We start from the raw sequence: 18,331 nt of genomic DNA, 5'->3' as shown, positions 1-18,331 counted from the left end.
CATGGGGGGATTATCTAGACAAGACTGGGGGAAAAGAAAAGAAACTCAGCTTTCACTGTCAGGATATCATCTGGACTCTCCATGCTCTGGTAGCAACTGAAAAACTTTTGCTTCTTTTGGGGAAAAAAGGCAACAAACCTCCTCCCTTCAAACCCTGCCCCATCCAACCTTTTTTAACCTTCTTCCTAGAGAAGAAAGTGTGGATCTCCCCCCTTTCCATAACAAGTAGTTAATCAAGATTTTGTTCACAAACTGTACTCATCTCAATGCTCCAACACCACAATCTGCTAGCAAATTATGAAATAGATCACTTACCACATGGTGTTAATAAGACTCAACAATCACAGGAATATCATCGTTTCCTTGTTCACTTGGAAAGGGAGAAACAGGTTCTTACCAGCTGTCCTAGCTGTGAATGCTTAAATCATGGTTTACCCTTTTTTTCTTAGCTTCTTAATCCTTTCCCTTTCCACAGATAGATGATGCATTGGTTCTGCTTTGTACCTAAGCATGCTTAGGATGACGCTTCTATTGGATAATTAACGGCATTTAATCATTCCTGCAGGTCGTTGGACAGCATTTACTTCAGAACATTGCAGCACTGTGTGTGAAGCCCAGCTCGCTCAAGGTTAAGGGATACTTAAGGCACTCGGCTGGGTTTTATTTCCCTCCTACACCACATCCCGTGCTGAGCAGGCACCCAGCACACACGGGCAGTCTGTGGCAGCACACAAAACATTCTCTGGCTGCAGCAAGCTCCTACAGGAGGTTTCCCTCGCAGCCTCTGACTGCTGCTTTTTCCTGCAGTATTTGCAGCAGTACTCACTCTCAGGAGTATTTTGTGTACAGCAGTACTCTCAGTAGTATTTTGTGTACAGCAGTACTCTCAACAGAATGCTGCCTACAGAAGCTGTGGCTGCCCAGTCCCTAGAAATGTTCCAGGCCAGGCTGGACTGGACTTGGTGGAACCCAGTCCAGTGGAAGGTGTCTCTGCCCAGGGCAGGGGGTGCAGTGAGATGAGCTTTCAGGTCCCTCCCAAACCCAGCTATGATTTCTCCGTTCCACCCACAGCACAGGGCCGCGCCCCCCTCAGCCCCAGTTCAGGCTGGGACTGAGCATCCGCCGCGGATCCACGATGACCCACTCCAAGCGTCCCTCGAAGTCTGCCCTGTTTCCCCCGTTAGTTTCCAAGCCAAAAGCTCAGCCCCAATCCCCGACTCCTGTCACCTTCACCGCGCCGGCCCTGTCCACCTGCTCCCGCTGTGCGCTGAGGGGACCGCGGGTGGGCGGAGGCGGCCGCGCCTCACGCGCACCCCGGGCCGCTGCTGCCTTCCCGCGCTCTTCCCGCGCTGAAGGGGTCACGGCGCCTGCGCGGCCGCAGTGCCCTCAGGAGACCCCGGGCGCCCCCGTGAGGGCGGCACCCCGTGAGGGCGGCACCCCGTGAGGGCGGCACCCCGTGAGGGCGGCACCCCGTGAGGGCGGCACCCCGTGAGGGCGGCACCCCGTGAGGGCGCTGATGGTGCGGCGAAGGGACGGGTTCGCGTCTGGATATCACACGAGTGTTCGTTCAGGAACACAGGCAGGGATAGCGAAGGGGTCCATGGACGCAGAATAGAGGTTCCCGGACGTGAGCAACCTCCACAAAAATCCAGGTACGAGGCTAAGGAGGGGGCTGAGGGCACAGGGTTATAAACGGGATAAATGGGGCGGATCTGAGGGTGAAGGGCCAATAGGGATAGGGAAGAGTGGTGCAGGCGGTAAACGGGAACTGGGGGGAACCAGCAGCGTATCAGGGGTGGGGTACTGCGGCAAAACGGAGCCAATGGGGCTCAAGGGAAGGAAGAACATTCTGGAAGGGGTGTGTATATGGTGAACAGGGGCTGAACAGAGTGACATAAACTTAAACCAATGTAACAAGGAAACCTCAGAGATATTAACGTGTGGTACAAAGGCCCACAGGAGGGAGGTTTTCCTCACCCTAACCTGCAGGGGTGTTTCTCCTGGTCGCAGGCCCTTGGGCCGCCACAGAGGCATCGCTGTGCAGGGCTCTGCTGCTTTGTGCAGGGTGCTGGTGCACAGCAGCCCCAGGCAGCGCCCTGCCACCCACAGAATCACAGGGTCAGTTTGGTCGTGACATCTCCAGACCTCTGAGATCATTGAGTCCAACCAACACTGCCTTGTCAAGCAGACCGTGGCACCAAGTGCTGCATCCGGGCTGTCCTTAAACGCCTTCAGGGACAGTGGCTCCACCACCCTGGCAGCCATTGCCAATGCCTAATCACCCTCTCTGAGCACCCAGCAGGGAGATACCGACCTGCAGAAAAGGATGCAAGCCATAAAAACTGCTCCTTCTGTATGAAGGCAAAAGGGTTTAGCTGAACAACAGGACTGGATCTGCTGTGGCTGCTCCTGGGCAGGCTGAGGGCGGTACCAGCAGGTGCTGGTTGCGCAGGGCTTAGATTCATGAAGCTGGATCACAAACACAGGAAGCTAACACATGCAATTAGATGACAAGCGAGTTTATTTTGCAAAACAATCACTATACAGCAACAAATACAATTGCAAATCGGATTGGAAAACATGAACTACCTACCACCAGCCATTCAAGAAATGCCTCTTTTATGGTAACAGGCTCTAGAATTATCAGAAAAAAACACAGGTTTATAACAGCAGACTGTATTCCTTGATATCCCAGCATATAGCATGTTTACTTGTTGGCTTTTTCTCTTTGCTAAAGTTGAAGTGGCTTTTATACGCTTGACTTTTCCCAGTGTGGAACTAATTTACCTTCCTGCAGTGGGAACTGCTGAAGTTGCAGAGGGAGTTGCTTTAGCAATCTGACTAGTGAGTGAACTCACAGACACCTAGGCTAGAAACCTACCTGCACTGATTTTCACAGCTAATGTGAGCTACTCTTCAAGGCATTTGCCTTTGAAGGGACATATACTTGGGTTTCAAACAGTATTTATTCCAGCACGGAAAAAACTTCTGCTCATGTGGTAGTCAACACGTGCTGCCTTTTGACTCCCTTTGAGTCATGTATTTAGGCAAACTTAGATGTGTGAGCAGTCATGATGAGGTTGCTACTGTACCATAGCAGAGAGCTGAATTAATAACTCCATTTCCTGCTGTACAGTGAAAATATATATTGCCCTTGTGGGCTCATAATTTCCCTCATCAGGATTAGTTTTTCCTTTACTCTTGCTGGACAGAGGTTTGCTCAGCTTTGATTTGTTTCAGCATGTGGTTACATAGAAACAAAACTGCAGATGAGGCAGAAGCACTCTTTCATCTCTACAACCCGAGGGATTATTAAATTTGGGGTGCTCCCCTAGGTACGCAAACAAGGTTTCACCATTCCTTTAGTCTGGATTATCTCTGCTTTGTTACAGAATTGGGTCTCAGCCACCCAACAAACCTGCTGGCTCAACATGCCTGTGGAAAAGAAACACAACAGATGCAGTTTCCAGGAAGCTGGCTCTATCTTCTTTAGTGGGCATTACATATTTACAGACTGTTGTTTTTAAAACGAACACTCTTCTTGAGAAAGTTAAGATTAATATGAGCTTTTCAGTGAACATCTAGAGTCATGTAACAACTTGGTTTTTAATTATTATTTAAAAGCACAAAACTCTTATTTTCTTTTCATCTAACTCCACAGCATTCTAGGATTCTTTCTATTGAAGGATGATAATGATTACGAAGCTCTTTGCTTCAGCCAAAACAAGAAAGCTCATTTTAATGCATGGAATAAATGACTTGGTGTGTTACACCGCTCTAACTTTGGACTCATAGGTGGATTAACTAAGCGTAATTTTCTAGAGTATGCCAATTTTAAAAGCGGAATAAAAACACTTGAGTCACAGGTTAACACTGTTCCCGTGAGAGGCTGCTCAGGTTCAGAGAGCAGAGCTTCAGTAGTACCATAGTTTTTCTCCTACCCTGGCAAAAGGCATAGAAAGAAAAACCACTGCAAGGCTAATTTTTATTAATTGATAGCATAATCAGAGCAATGTGATACAAATACTGTCCTTTCTCTCTGTTTTCTGTCTGGGATATGGGAAGAAGTTTTTCATGCACGTCATTTGACACTGTTTCCATGTGAATTCTTAGGATTACTTAAAGCAGAAGTGTAACCAATACAAGGCAGAAATCAGAATCCTCCAATTGCACTTCGGATGGTTCTAAACTCACTGTCCTTTGTGTTAAACAACTGACTTACAAACAGTGTTAGGTACTTCATCGTGTGGAAAAGCTTTTTGCAGAGCTGAAATGTCACGTGTGGGGCTGTCAGAAGTTCATATTCAGTAGAAGTTTGCGAGATTTAACCACTCTGTTTTGTGTTTGTACTGCTGCAGCAGCTTAGCCAAACCCCCACTTTGGTCCACTGAGGATTTACTGTCCAGTAACTGTTCATACTGCCCAAATGTAATGATGAGGAATCCTGTGCCGTTAATTATTAGAGTCTCCACAGACATAAAAATCTCTGTGAGTCTTTTCAGACCAAACCCCAACACACACACACACACACACAAAAATTAAGAAGGAAAAAGAACAGATCCAAAGTTTCCAAAACACATCATTAACCTAATACATGTATCAAGTATAGCTCAACTGACAGTGCAAAGCTTAGTTACGAGATTTCGAAAGGAAAAGATAAATCAATCTGCAAGATGTAAACTGGTCATTTCATAATGTCTCATGTACATAGGGCATCAGCAGGTGATTATCTGCTGCTGAGGATCGTCCCCAGCACCAGTGTTCTCTCAGGTAACTCCACTAGATTGGTTGGTTGTGTACGTGCCTTTTATCTTTCATGCACACTTTTTCTTACACTTTTTATAGTCAGTATAATCCCACTTCGCTCAGATTTTAAGATGCCTTGTTTAATTGATGAATCACTATGACAACCATTCTAGGGAGCTCACTTTTATTTATTCATGTATTGTAATTTACAGGCATCTCTGCTATGATTATCACTGTTATCTGAGTGCCTGAATGTACATGTGAGACATCACTAAAAGAGTGGAAACAACATCTTAATATTTTTTCTGTGTTTCAACTTTAGCAAAAGAAAAATAATAAACATTGTTACTATGGGAATGAAAAGAAAGATGAGGAAGGGAGGAAGGAAAGGAAAGAGGGACCAAACTATTGTGGATTTTTAAAAAATCCATAGTCCAAACTCAGCCTTCTTTGGAGACCCTTTTACAAACATCTGGACCCTACAAAAATCATTCCTTTGTGAAGAAAGGGAGGGAAGGGAAGAAGGAAGGAATCCTTTTTCTAGCATCACAGAATAGACTTGCATCTGTCACTAAAACAGGGTCACGGCTTTTAGTTGTTACAGAAAGCAACTTCATGCTACAATTTTCATCTTTTTTAAATGTATTCTTATGAATAGGGAAAAAACCCCCTGCTAACATCTACTTTTACATACCTAAAATTGCAACACCAAAGGGTGCAAGAGACACAGATACTGTGAATAAAGAAGTAGAATATTCAAGTATATGAGGAGGGCGTATCACAAATGGCCACGGAGAAATATATATATCTATATAATACTGTATCAAACAGATGGAAAGAATGTGAAACTGGAGGTATGCACACAAATCTAGCTGCTTAACCAACTTTTCTAACCAGACACAAGTCTGTTGGGGTATGAGTGCTTGCTTTCAGCAGCTTTTTTACGTCACTTCCCAAAGCATAATTCAAATGTTTTCAGCTAGTATTTTTAGTTATTAGTTAAATAATTTATTGGCTTTTCAGCTATACACTGACATAATTAACCAGGTTCAAAAAATGTTAATAACTTAATTCAACTTTTGTTCTACTCATTTATACAAAGTAACAGCTTATTTTTTATTAAAGTTGAATTTCCCTATATGCCCTTCCTTCTGGTAAGCAGACTGTTAACTTAACCTGTAATAACTTACAATGGGCAACTTTATTTCCCCATCTATCAAAAGAACTGTGAAATGAGCAACTTGGGGATTAACAAGGCTCTTCAGAAAGAGGTGGATGGCCTTCAGGCACATGAAAGGTAAAAATGCATTTTATCATACTACAGTACTCCATGCAAGACAGAGCAGAGCAACAATAATTGTCCAATGTAACATACCGCTGTATACCCATATAAAGCCAGTGTCTTCCTGTTGTAAATGGAGGTCAGGCCAATTTCTGCATCTATGGATTTTTTTTTTCCTGTTTTTTTTAAACTGTATGGTAACTACAAGTCTCGGGATGTAACTTAGTTTTAGACATGGTGAAGAATGAACGTGACACCTGCTCTGAGCCCATTCCTGCCAAGAGCTCATGCCTAAATATTATTACTTCCTACAAGGCAGAACGAGCGAATTCATAAGCCCTGCTTGGCGAGGGCTGCCGTGACATCCTCAGCAAGGGTGGCGAGCTGGGGCGACTCGAGCAGGTTGATGCTCCCAGAGGAGGAGACGTTGCTGAGCCGGCGCGGCGAGGCCATGCTGGACCTGCCCGGCGACTGCGTGATGATCTCAGCGCCGTGGTCCACACGGGCCTTGGCGTGCTCGCGGAAGTTCAGCTTCTGGCTGTCGATCTGCGCCAGGAAAGGAAACACATCACACATCCACACTCACTGAGCTGTCTCCTTACAGAGCATCGTTCAGGCAGCATTGTGCTTATTTTAAAAACTGTTAGAAGGACTGAAGCCTCTTCACTCCTTAGGAAATTGGAACTAGACATTTTTTCACCTTGTTCAATAGCTACTGCCGTACTATGTTACCTTCTCTTACCATTTCTGTCTCTGATGGATGCTTCAAAGAGAAGTACCATTTTTCCTACCTGTACAGATTTCATAAGCATTATATGGGCACTAAGATTTGTTTTCAAAATCTGTATTTTCAAATGTGTGTGGGACTGATCTTACTTTCAGGATGTTTGCCTCCTGTTTCACAGTGGAGTCCTCATCTCAGATCATACCTGTGCTGCCAAACAGTCTCAAACAAGGTTTATCTTTAGGGGAAAAGACAGTGCACAAACTACTTGACATTTCACTCTCAGCTTAGATGCAGATGCAAGATTGGTCATTCCAAGTTTCAAAGGTAACAAATTGGTATATGAGTGTGCTTGAAAGACACGGACAGATGTTTCCTACTCAATTCAGAGGCATCACTGAATTCACAGCTCTAGTAATTTCACAGGGGCAGAGTGGGAGCCTTTTCTGACAGCTCTTCCTTTACCTTGACATTACCACCACCAGGTACGTGGTGGGCATTCTCCAGTGAACCAACTTTAGCCTGAGCTTTTTCTTTGAAATCCAGTTTCACACTCTCAATTTTCACACGCCCACCTCCTACAAAGGAAACACAGATTAAGAAACTGAAATGGTGCAGGAGAAAGCGTGACCTGAAGCGCGAGTGCACTCACATTATTTCCCTTTTAGTTGAGATCTAATGGTTCTGGAGAAGCACAGAACAATGCTCTGCATGTTCAGTAAAATATAAAATCTTCAACATGTATTTAAACAGTAACCAGGTGCTGCAGCCCTACTGGTTTTCATGGCATTGAAGCACACGCTTAAGTACTTCACTGACTTCAGCCTGTATTTCAATCTTATGCCACAGCACCATCCTTTGGCATCATTTTTTTATCACCTCTCTAAACTAGGTGGTCTCATACCTTTATGTCTTTATATACTTAATTAAATAGTTTAATGTATTTTTATTACTAAAGAGTATTTACTTCCTCTATGACGGTAAAAGAGAGTGGTTTCATCCACCATTCTGAGTTCACATAACAGCATTAGGCCCTTGCTTTGTCCCACAACCCAGAAATTCCTACAGTACCTGGTTTGTGGTGGATATTCTTGAGCGAGCCACACTTGGAAGTCACATGACTCAAGTCAATCTTCTTGGTTACAATTTGTACCTGTCAAAAGCACACACATGCACAAATTACAGCAATGAAAAGAATAAAAAAAATAATAAAAAGGCCAAGCCCTGCAGAGAAAGCATGAGAGGCTTCTAGAAACCACTGGAAAAGGAGAAATGGTTAGTAGAAAACAGACCATGCCACAAAGGAGGAAACTTCCCACCTAGGGAGATGACAGAGCTGGGTTAAGCTTTACTACAAGCAAAATGAAGAGGAGGATAAAAGAGATCAGATTGTGGCCTCTTCCTAAAATGTTTCTGAGCCTCCTCCTTTCAGCCTGCTGTGTGCCAAAGCCTGGCACACAGCAGGACCCATCCCGTTTGCTTCTGGCTTGATTATGCATCCTGGCAACTAGGATATTTTGGTGACTGTTTTCTTCTCCACCATCTGTCTTGTATTTTTCTGCATCTAAATATGGTATTCATTTCCTGTCAATCCACTATGGAGAGTCTGAGTATTCTACACATGTGCCTCCTGCAGCTGTACCTGAGCAGGTTCAGGTTCAGCCCGCTGGCTCAGTGCTCACGGGAGAGCAGCGGGTCAGGCACCCTCCCTGCTCCCTGCTGCTCCCTGCCCTGCTGCCAGCCCCCTGGCCACGGCTGTGCTGAGCCAGCCTGGAACAGCCGCACAGTGACACTCCCACATGGCTCCAGGATGGGGCCCACAGGCACAGGCTCTGAGCTGGCAGGCCCCAAGATGTCACAGCCTCCCAGGGCAGCCAGGAGCTCCAGGGTAACTGCAGTACCACGGGCTTGCTCACCACACCACTGGCGGCTGTGTTCAACTGCCTGGATCAGACATGGCCTCACCACAGCTCTTCCCAGCTGAGGGGTGATCATTTCCATCAGGACAGTCACAGCCACCTTATGCTATTCCAGTGTGCCCCACAGAACCAGCAGGTGTCTGGTCAAACCCTGGGCCACCTCAGTTTCCTATGCTGGAATAATGCTGTGACATCAGCACTCAGCATGCTGGCCGATCACACCCTCTCCTCTGACCTTTCTCTGTCCTTCTGTTTTATTTTTCTTCTTCCCTCTGCTGAATGCACATAACTGAAAGGTTAGCTGAGGAAGGGCTGGTGCATAGAAAATGCCCAATGGGGAAGCTTGAGTCTCACAGTGAGCTGCAGTCTTTTTCTGGAAATTACTTTCTGTGGGCTGCTCCCACAAAAGAAAGGCACTGATCCACTTTGGCTCACACTGCACTTTCACTTGGGCATTTAGAGATAACCCTTCTTTTATCAATCATTTAGAGATAACCCTTCTTTTATAATTTCCTTTCCCTGGCCAAGTTCTGAAAATGTGTTGTGCTCTGTGGGGAAAGATCAGGAGGCTACCACTGCATACACAGGGCTCACTCAACTCCCAGAACAAACTCGCACGTGAAACAGCAGCAAGAAGGAAAGCAGTGCTCAGAGGAAGGGAGACAGAAGGTTCTGGCTTGTGTGAGGTGCAACACCACAGTGGAAGTGCCTGTTTCACAGGGTGTCCATACTACTTACATTTCCTCCCCCTGCAGAATGTTTGATGTTATCTCTGGAACCACACCGGGACTGAATATCGCTAAAATCGATCTTCTTGTTTAAAATCCTAACCTAAAAGGAATTGGAGGTAACTTACTATATACCACATACACACACTCAGTTGGGGGTGCAGGACAAGGAAACCAGGGTAATTTGCCTCCTACAGTGACTCCTTCCTCTGACATTGGTATCGAAATGCAAGGAAATAAACCCTGTCAATCTCTGTGCTTAGTATGTTCACACAGCATCTGTAAATATCTTACACTGCTCTTTTCCTACCTCCCGAAGTGGTGGTGAAATAGAAAGGGAAAAGTTCTATACTGGGAGGTGTGAGAGGTAGATTTTCCCTGAAAAATTTAAAGAACTCCATGCTTGCCTGGACTGGGCCTAGTCTTTGGATAGCCTGTCCTAGGGTCTGTTGAGTGATGTTCAGTATCTCTAGCCACAAGAAGAAGGGAATCCTCCTTCCCACAGTTCACCACTCCAGCCTTTGATGCAGAAATTCCAGATCTAGCCTGCACAGGCACGGGCTGAAATCTTGAGGTATTTCAACCCACCTTCTGCCATACAGCTGTAAGAGCAGCTACACATGAAACAGCTCAGAGTACCGTGAAAGTGGAGCAACAAATTTATTTCAACTGTAGTCAGAGTTCTCTACTGCTCTCTCTCTTTACTGTCATCTGCTACAGGGCAAGGCAGAAAACAACAGCATCTGGAAACCTAGAGTTGCAATCACTGCTTTTTATTTTCTGGTGCCAGCTAGAAATCTGGTGTGCCAGATTTGGGCACAATTACTTTTTAGTGCTAGCAGCACTGTGCTTCTCCCCTGTGCTTTTAGTCTTTTCACACAACAAGATACCATTTCTTCCTTTTCCCTCTATGATGCCAGCCTCCCTTACACATTCCAGGAGTCCACATTTTTAATATATTACCTTAGCCACATCAGACAGTGCCTGGAGGCAAACTCTGTCAAGGGCAGGCCATGCTGTCCCCTGCTTGACCCCCAGGCAGAGCAGTTCCTCTGCCTAGCAGAACTCAGGTGCCACCAATAGTTGTACTCGCAGGGAATGATGTGCAGCTGCATGGCAGCTACTCTGGGCAGCGATAGCTGCGTGCACACCTGACTACCACTGTTGTCAGATTTGTTCCTGAGCAAGAGCAGGGGTTGTGCTCATCACTAATAGAGTTTTCAGGTGTGTGAGAAGCTGTTTCTATCCAAGGCTGCACCTGCCTTCTTTCCATCAGAGTGCCACCCATACAGCATATTCTTCCTCTCACAAATTTGAAATCTTTAATCAAGTGTTACATTGGATTTTATTTTTATGTATTAATATACAATAGGAGTTTACACTCTCCTTTTTTACAGAATTTACAGAAAGCCACATAATTTTGGTTACTATATACGCATTTTGCTAAATGGCACTTAGAGAGCCTTCACTGACAGAGTACTTAGCACAGCCCTGTTGGCTACTGTTGTAGGTAAACCTACAGTGACTAACCAATATTGAGATAAGACAAAGGGAAATGCACACTGGGGTTCCTTTCTGCAGCTTCTCACCACTTTGGGAACACAAAGCAGCACCAAAACAGCTGAAGCAGTCAGTGGGAGGAAGCAAAACCCTGTGAAGGTTCTGCTTCCTGGTTTCAGGTGTCCCCAAACTGTCTCAGGTTCCCTGATAAATCTGAGACAAATCACTCCCTGTGTCTCACCTCTCCAGACTAGGAAAAGACTATTTGCCCTTTCACAGGGGCATCAGGCTTTGCAGCTTTTGGCTCCTGCAGTGGGGATAATGGCAGATTTAGACAGTGAGTTGAATCCTCTAATGCTGAGCACCTGGAGTGCACCCTTAACTTAAACCCAGTGAACTCCCAGAAGAAATGTTCAGAGGGTCACTCTTTGCAGCTAATATGAAGAAATTCTTCATAGTAAACAAGAAGGAGTTTCATGGATCTTTTTTGTTACATATAACAACTAAATCAAACCATTAGAATGTTGGCATTTTTTTTAACTTCTCAGTTTAAAGCAAAAACCTTGCTTTAACTGATTAAGATCTGGTGTGATGGCATGCTTAGCAACAACAACGATGACAGCATCAGCAAACCCCACACAACTGGTAGGTCACCTTCAGAAGGGCATCTTCAATAGTCAAACTGATTTCTGCCTTTCCCCCTCCCATCTGCTTATCTGTCCAAGTAAACCAGCGTATGCTGAAGCATGGAAGCAAATGCCTTTGGAATTTTATGCTTGTGCTTTCTCTCAATATAATGTTTGTTTAAAAATGTACCCCAGTACTATATAAGACACATGTCACATCAGTTACAGAAACACACATCAGATGTGTATTCAGATATGGTTCTCAGAGAGCTTCTGGCCAGACACAACTGGGCAAAACAAAAAGCCTTCCTGGCACTCTCTGAGTGCGTGTCTCAGTGATGGATCAGCAGCACTTCTCAGCTATGCCACAGGGATTAGTTTGCTCTGAAAATGCTGACTTACGGGTCACGGCAAGACCTCTGCACTGTGCACTGGGGGCCTGTAGCTTAAAATGGAGCCAAAGCAAGGTGAAAAGTTGAGAGAGTGCCTCTGATCAAGTGCCTAAAGGTTGATTTGCACTCAGAAGTCGGACAGTTCATGAGTCTCATGGCCCATGGACCTGGCTAGCAGATATATAAAGAACCAATCATCTCAATTATCCTCTCTGTCTCCCTGGGTGAAATGTGGCCCTGTGTGGCAGGGCCAGTAGGAGCCCTATGCATCATTTGTGTCCTGTGCTGAAGGCTGGAGAGAGCTGAGGGATGTGCATGCGTTCTGCTGGTCGTCTGGCACAGGGAGGAACTGAACTGAACTGATTCAGGTTTTCCCTGATGATCTGTTTCTCCCTTTCCTGGGATAGATCAGTATCCCTGCACATATTTAAATCATAATCACCCCTATCACTAAGTGTTCCACAAATGAATGGAGCTTTGTTCCCTGTAGATTAGGGCTTAAAGTGCTTAATTCATCCGTGCTGTGTACTTCAAGCAAGCCCTATCCCTTCTAGCCAGCATTTTGTCTCAAGCTTTCTCCCAAGTCTGCTAGACTGGGCAAACAGGCTAATACACAGCCAGCCAACTGTTTGTTGTCCCTGACTGTGGAGAAGGGCTGAGTTCACTGCCTCAGCCCCACTGGTGATGTTATGCTGACTCTCTACATCATACTCTGTGTGGAGGGACTGCCCGTATTTCTCAGCACTGCTCCCCTGCCAGCACTGGTTGAAACTGGCCAACAAGTTCCAAATGAGTTGAGAAAGGCTGAGATTGCCAGTGTGACTGCAGGAGTGGTTGTGTTTGAGGGATCAGACTGTAGGCAGGAGAGGGAGCTCACCACAAAGGGACAGGAACCATTTAGGCTAAAGAGAAACTTTGGCTTGCAAACAAAGAATGTAAGCTGACTAGCAATCATTTGAAGCTGGCATCTGGGGGAAATCTTTAACTATCAGAGCAGGGAGGCTCTGGAACTGCCACGTGAGGGAGCACAGCTACAAGAAAATGGTACACTCTCATGATGGCACTTGATGAAAAGAATTAGATGATGCAGCTGCCTACAACAGAGACAGTACAAACAGCATGACTCACCAGGAAGGTTCTCAGCGTTCCAAATGTTTATGTACATCTTGTGTGTGGGTGGAGGTGTGGTAGGGATGCACATATATGCACTTCAATTGTGCTGAAAGCTAAATGAAAGATCAAGCCCGCTCATGGTCTCATTCACGAAAGGAACATTTTGTCTGTAGCAAAGTGAACGTCGTGGCAGAAACAGGGCTGCTTTCCAGTCACACTCTCTAGAAATCCCAACAAGATAATGTCCTGACAGAGTCCCTTGTAACCCTTTGACCTGCCAGTATGAAGTGGGAATCTTCTCTTCTGATGTGCTACTGGTTTGCCCAGGTACGCTGGAAAGGGCCTGGAAGTCAGTTTTTGGACTAAGATGAAGCTGAGGTTCCTCAGCACTTGTCATAATTATGTGTGATTAAGCCACAGTGGAAAATCAAAGCATTACAGACAGTGCAATGTTATTATACAAAACCATACTGCTCAAGAGAAAACTGGCTTCTGTCTGAAGCCCTGGAAGTCTGACAGGCCTTCCCCTCGCCCTGTCTTCTGGTGACCCCTCAGCAATGGTCCAGAACTGAAGCCCAAGGCAGATTTGTGTGCCAGCACGCACACAGCACAGCCCCGGTGACTCCCACTGCTTCCAGAGAGTCCCCAGCAGGACTGGGGGAGTGCATTCCAACAGCCACCCATGCCCTTTGAACGCTACCTGTGAGAGCTCTGGGCAGTGTGGAGCGTTTATGCACGGCCTGCACGGAAAACAAGTGCTGAAGGTATTCTCTCAGAGTTGGTTTAGATGAGGCACATACTGCTGTGCACTCAGCAGAGTTAACCGGTTCCCTTCCTGCTCCCTCAGGGGCTGACTGGCAGTCAGAACAGCTGGGGGTTGTGCTCCAAGGGAACAGTTCTGGGTTAAGCTTGCCGGCACAAGAAGAAGACAGGCTATGACACACAATACTTATGAATCGTCCAGGCAAATATATGTCTCATGTTAAGCAGAATATGAGCTGGATTTTGAAGACTCCATGTACAACAGTTTGCAGGTCCTCCTCTGCCAGTACTACACCACTGTGTCTGTGATGAGTAGAGATTTGCAGAAACACTGAGAGAAAGGCAGAGAAATGCCAAAGAGAATTTAATTCAGTTGTGTTTAGCAGTTTAGTTCACTCTAAAGATAACACCAATGTCCAAAAGCTGTTTATGCAAGAGAAAGAATTATATTCCATTGCTGCCTACAATAATTCAGTTCAGCTGCTTTTCACAAGAAGAGGAAAAGCCCCTAACTTATCAACATCTGGGCAGAGGGTCCATAAACAGCTTCCCTTCTGTGGCATACTACACTGGTATACATTGAAACAGATATCTGAAGAACAAAAATTGTGATGCTGATGAAATTACAGGCTCTGAATATTTTTTCCAAGGAGATGATGGCTTATGTTCTCTCTTGCAATTAGGGCCTCTAAGAAGCTCTGCCACAAACAGTGCCTAAAGCATTTAAAAATACTCTAGCTTGGCTCTGCTTGCTGTTTGAACATGCTGTGGAGCTGTGACACTAGGAAAAGCTTCCAGACTCCTAATAACTTATGAAAAAGGAAAGGCTCCTTCTATTTACCACAGCAATTTGACTAAGTGATAGATACCCAGGAACTAGACTTTATTTCAGTGTTTGATCTCCAGGTTAACACAGGTATTTAAATGAGACAAGAATTGGTCTTGCAAAGGAAGTAAGGTTAACGTTAAAGACTGATTAGAATCAAGAAAGAGTTCAAAGTGCTTCCAAATTTATTGCTGCCAAGGACAGATGATACTAGTCTCCATGCTCCTGGCAGAGGCTACAGGGAGAGGGAAGGGAGGTATTTATTTGTCCTGGTAAAGTCCTTGAAGAGAAAGACCGTGCCTCAGATTTTCCACCCCTACAGGCAGGGCTTGTGATGATGAGCCTTTGCACTCCTGGAATAAGTGGATACACACACCAGCAAGGCTGCCAGTCCAGAAGCTAGTGATATTCAAAATAAAAGGCTGTGCTGGACAGAGGTAAAATAATGTACCACTCTCACCCCCCTCTTGGTAAAGGGTGAGCGAGGTACAGCCATTTCTGAGTTTTAAAAACATACCGAGAGGCAGACACTAAGATAATATTGTGGTCAGCCAAGTCTCAAATCCCTGCACAGGACAAGAGTGGGTGATTTACAGCCTTCTTTATACCTACCTGCACATCCCTGTACTAAAGTAATTAATAAGGTGGCTGTGCTGAACTAGGCATGTCCCTACCAGGGAGGGGAGGAAAGGACAAATACTGAGAGGGTCTGTGTAATTATGCTAGAAGTACAAAGTGAAATAACCCTTTTCCAGGCCAGAGGGTTTACAGTCAAGAGATAACAGCTGAATTTAACAGAGAGTTCAAGGAAGTGCAAGATCCCTGTCAGATGAACTGTAGCATGTTTTGCAATCACACTCATCACTAAAACTGGGGAGCTGATCAAAAGAATTGTAAAAAAGTATTGACGATTCACACCAAACTAAAAAATCCTAGGAGTGCAATTAATTCACCTAAAACACAAAATCCTTGGTTTAGTACTCCCTTCAACAACAACAACAAAAACCCAACAACAATTAAACTAACAAATTTAGGGTTAAAAGGGTTACAACCCTAAAATCCAAGTCCGATACTAAAATTTTCAACACAACTATTTCAACAATAGTACTCGTGGAAAGAGTACTATTAGCTTCAAATATCAAGTGTTGAGCATCAGTCAAGGTATCAGTCTCCAAATCAGTTTCTGTATCTTTGAGGAGAGATGAGTTTTAAATCACCGCATCTGGAATTTTTTCACTCCAGCATAATGGAGACAATTAGGTTGTTCAGTTCAAGTTCAAAAATATCCTGTAGTCATCTCTTCATGCAAGCTGGCTTTCCCAACATTCTGCAGATTTGTCCCTTAGCATTTCTTTATTGTTCAAATCCAAATTTCCAGTATAAAACCTAAGGTTTCTATTTTTCCTGCCTTTTCCTGTCCAGCAAAACAAACTTTCTCTAGCTTTTCCACGCAAAATGGAGCACTGTTAGATGATGAAACAGCTCTTATCCAGATTACGTATTCCCTGAACATTTTTCCCAAAACAACAACCTTTCTCATTTTATTTCTCAAAATTTAGACCAGTTAGAGCTCAGCTGGAAACACTTCCTTTGCTGAGCTTGCTGCTGGGATAACACAGACTTCCAAAGGAATTTACATCCTAGTAATTTCAACCTACTCTAGGAAAAAAAATACGGTATTCTCCATATACTTATTAATGAAAGAACAATGCATGGCACCATGACTGCTGGGATTTGACTCTTCTAACATTGGCCAGCTAAGAGCTGGAGCTGGTCGCTTAAGCTGCCAATTGTAGTTGGTGGAAAGATACTGAGTCACCCATGAAGTGGTACCTTCAGCCCTGGACTGAACACCTGAGTGGCAGCATTCAGGGCACTGCTGCTCACTGCCTCCAAAAACAGAGACACACGGCTGCTGCGGTGGTTCTGGTGGTGGCTGGAGCCCCTGGGAGTGCCTGGGAGCTCCTGAGAGGGGTTCAGTTTCCCTCACCTGCAGGGTGCTCATTCTACAGACGGGTTTGGTGCAGCAGTCATGCTGCTCTGGCACTGCCATAGAGGAACTCCTAATCCCTGCTCACTTCTAGCAACCAAACTCCTTTCCTCAAAAAAGCCCTTCTGAAGATTGCTAGAAGCTGGCACTTATTGCTTAATTTTTCTAAAATGCGACTCAGGAAGAACTTCTAGCTTTTTACTCAGAATAATTCAAGGCTTAACTGTACAGACTGTACTCAGGAAAGCCTTGCTTTAAACAAGTGCAGTCTGAATACCGGAGCTGCAAGATGTTATTTCTGTCCAACCTGTAATTTTCAGCCAAAATTCTAAATTTCATAAACTTAAAAATTACAGGCTTGAGCTCTGACAGAGTTTTGAAGGTGTACCTGAAACTCCCAATTTCTCTTCACATTTGTAGATCTGCAATTACCAAGTGGTGAATTTGTTTTTAACTTTCAGTGCAGAACAATTTCCTTCAAATGTCTTGCAAATCCCCAAATCTGAGAGTGTACCAAGAAAGCAAAAGCAGACTGACAGAGATTAATTTATTTTACAGTTTTGAATTGTTGAGCTGACAAATGCAAAAACTTATTCCAGTGAGTGCAGCCAACAATGTGGAAGGAATTGCCTCCCAGTCTCTCAGCTACATCATGCAGCAACAGCCATGCTCCAAGTGAACCCACACCTCCCTGTGAAGCTGCCTCTGTCTGGGGAAGGCACTGAGCTTGGCCCTTATAAGCTCATTTATGTTCATCAGTGACCTGTGCAGGAACAACCTCTTCACCTGGGCCCAGGTGGTTTGGATCCATCTATGTTGTTACAATGGACTGGAGAAAAAGCACATGATGTGCTGCAAGGAGAGTGGGATCCAGCAACAGCTCAGGCTGCACTTTTTGTGAAGCCTTGCTCTCCACCATCTTTCTGGACACTCTTCAGCAGTCATTGCACCAACAGTATATAACTTACAGACTTCAGATTTTGGGCAGTCATGAGGTTCATACAGTGGTGCAAAGACACGTGAAACAGCACAAGGAGGAGGAATTATACGATGCTGCCTGAAGGGGAGCTTAGCTGAGAACTCTTGATCTGCCTTTCTCCAGGAGGTGCTCAGCTCTAGTGCACCAGCCAGACCTGTGTGTGTCTGTACTGAGTGCACGCTGTCACTGAGGCAGGGAACATGCCAGAAGCACACTGACCTCTGCACACAGCCTTGTAGATCATGATGGTGGGGTGTCTGGGGGGTGTGTTGGGGGGAATCTCTCCTGCCATCCTGATGCCTTTTCACTGCTCCTAAAATCACATGCCAGACACAGCTAGGGCAATAAAAAGGGGCTGCCTTTTAAGGATCCTTAGGTGCACGATTCCTCAGGTGCAAAACGCTGAAGATGTACACTCAGCATAACATGTATACATTTTAATACGTTTTGCAAATTATCATATCTGACAAGAATCCCCAAGTAGAAGCATAGTTGGTGAGGTAATCCCCCCAGTTCAACTCTTTTTTTTGAATGCCCCCTCCTCTAGATAGGGACTAAACTCTGTTTATAAAAATGCATCTCAACTTTGGTTCCCAGGAGGAACCAAGACAGGATAGGAGCCTCAGAGCCCCAGCCTAGAACCTTTGGAATGTGTTTTGTATTTCACTTACCAGACAGGGTCAGGAAAAGTGCTGGAGATAAGCTACAAATACAATGATAGGCTACAGAGCTACAAATTTATGT

The 18,331-nt window shown here is 45.0% G+C and overlaps 1 protein-coding gene across 20 annotated transcripts in view; it reads right to left on the bottom strand.

The window, feature by feature from the left end:
• Positions 1-2,503: 2,503 nt before the first annotated feature.
• Positions 2,504-18,331, bottom strand: part of MAP2 (microtubule associated protein 2) — a 218,260-nt gene continuing 202,432 nt past the window's right edge. For all 20 annotated transcript variants that reach the window (XM_063400145.1, XM_063400144.1, XM_063400147.1 and 17 more), the window contains 4 exons: positions 9,410-9,502; positions 7,824-7,905; positions 7,218-7,330; positions 2,504-6,574 (listed from right to left, as the gene is read on the bottom strand). In XM_063400145.1, coding sequence (XP_063256215.1) covers positions 6,359-6,574; positions 7,218-7,330; positions 7,824-7,905; positions 9,410-9,502 — 504 coding nt within the window. In that variant the 3' untranslated portion in view covers positions 2,504-6,358. The remainder of the gene's footprint in view (positions 6,575-7,217; positions 7,331-7,823; positions 7,906-9,409; positions 9,503-18,331) is intronic.

Source organism: Prinia subflava, chromosome 6 (assembly GCF_021018805.1).
Source record: "Prinia subflava isolate CZ2003 ecotype Zambia chromosome 6, Cam_Psub_1.2, whole genome shotgun sequence".
Lineage (NCBI taxonomy): Eukaryota > Metazoa > Chordata > Aves > Passeriformes > Cisticolidae > Prinia > Prinia subflava.
The sequence above is the reverse complement of the archived record's forward strand: the minus strand, read 5'-3'. Positions and strand labels throughout refer to the sequence as shown.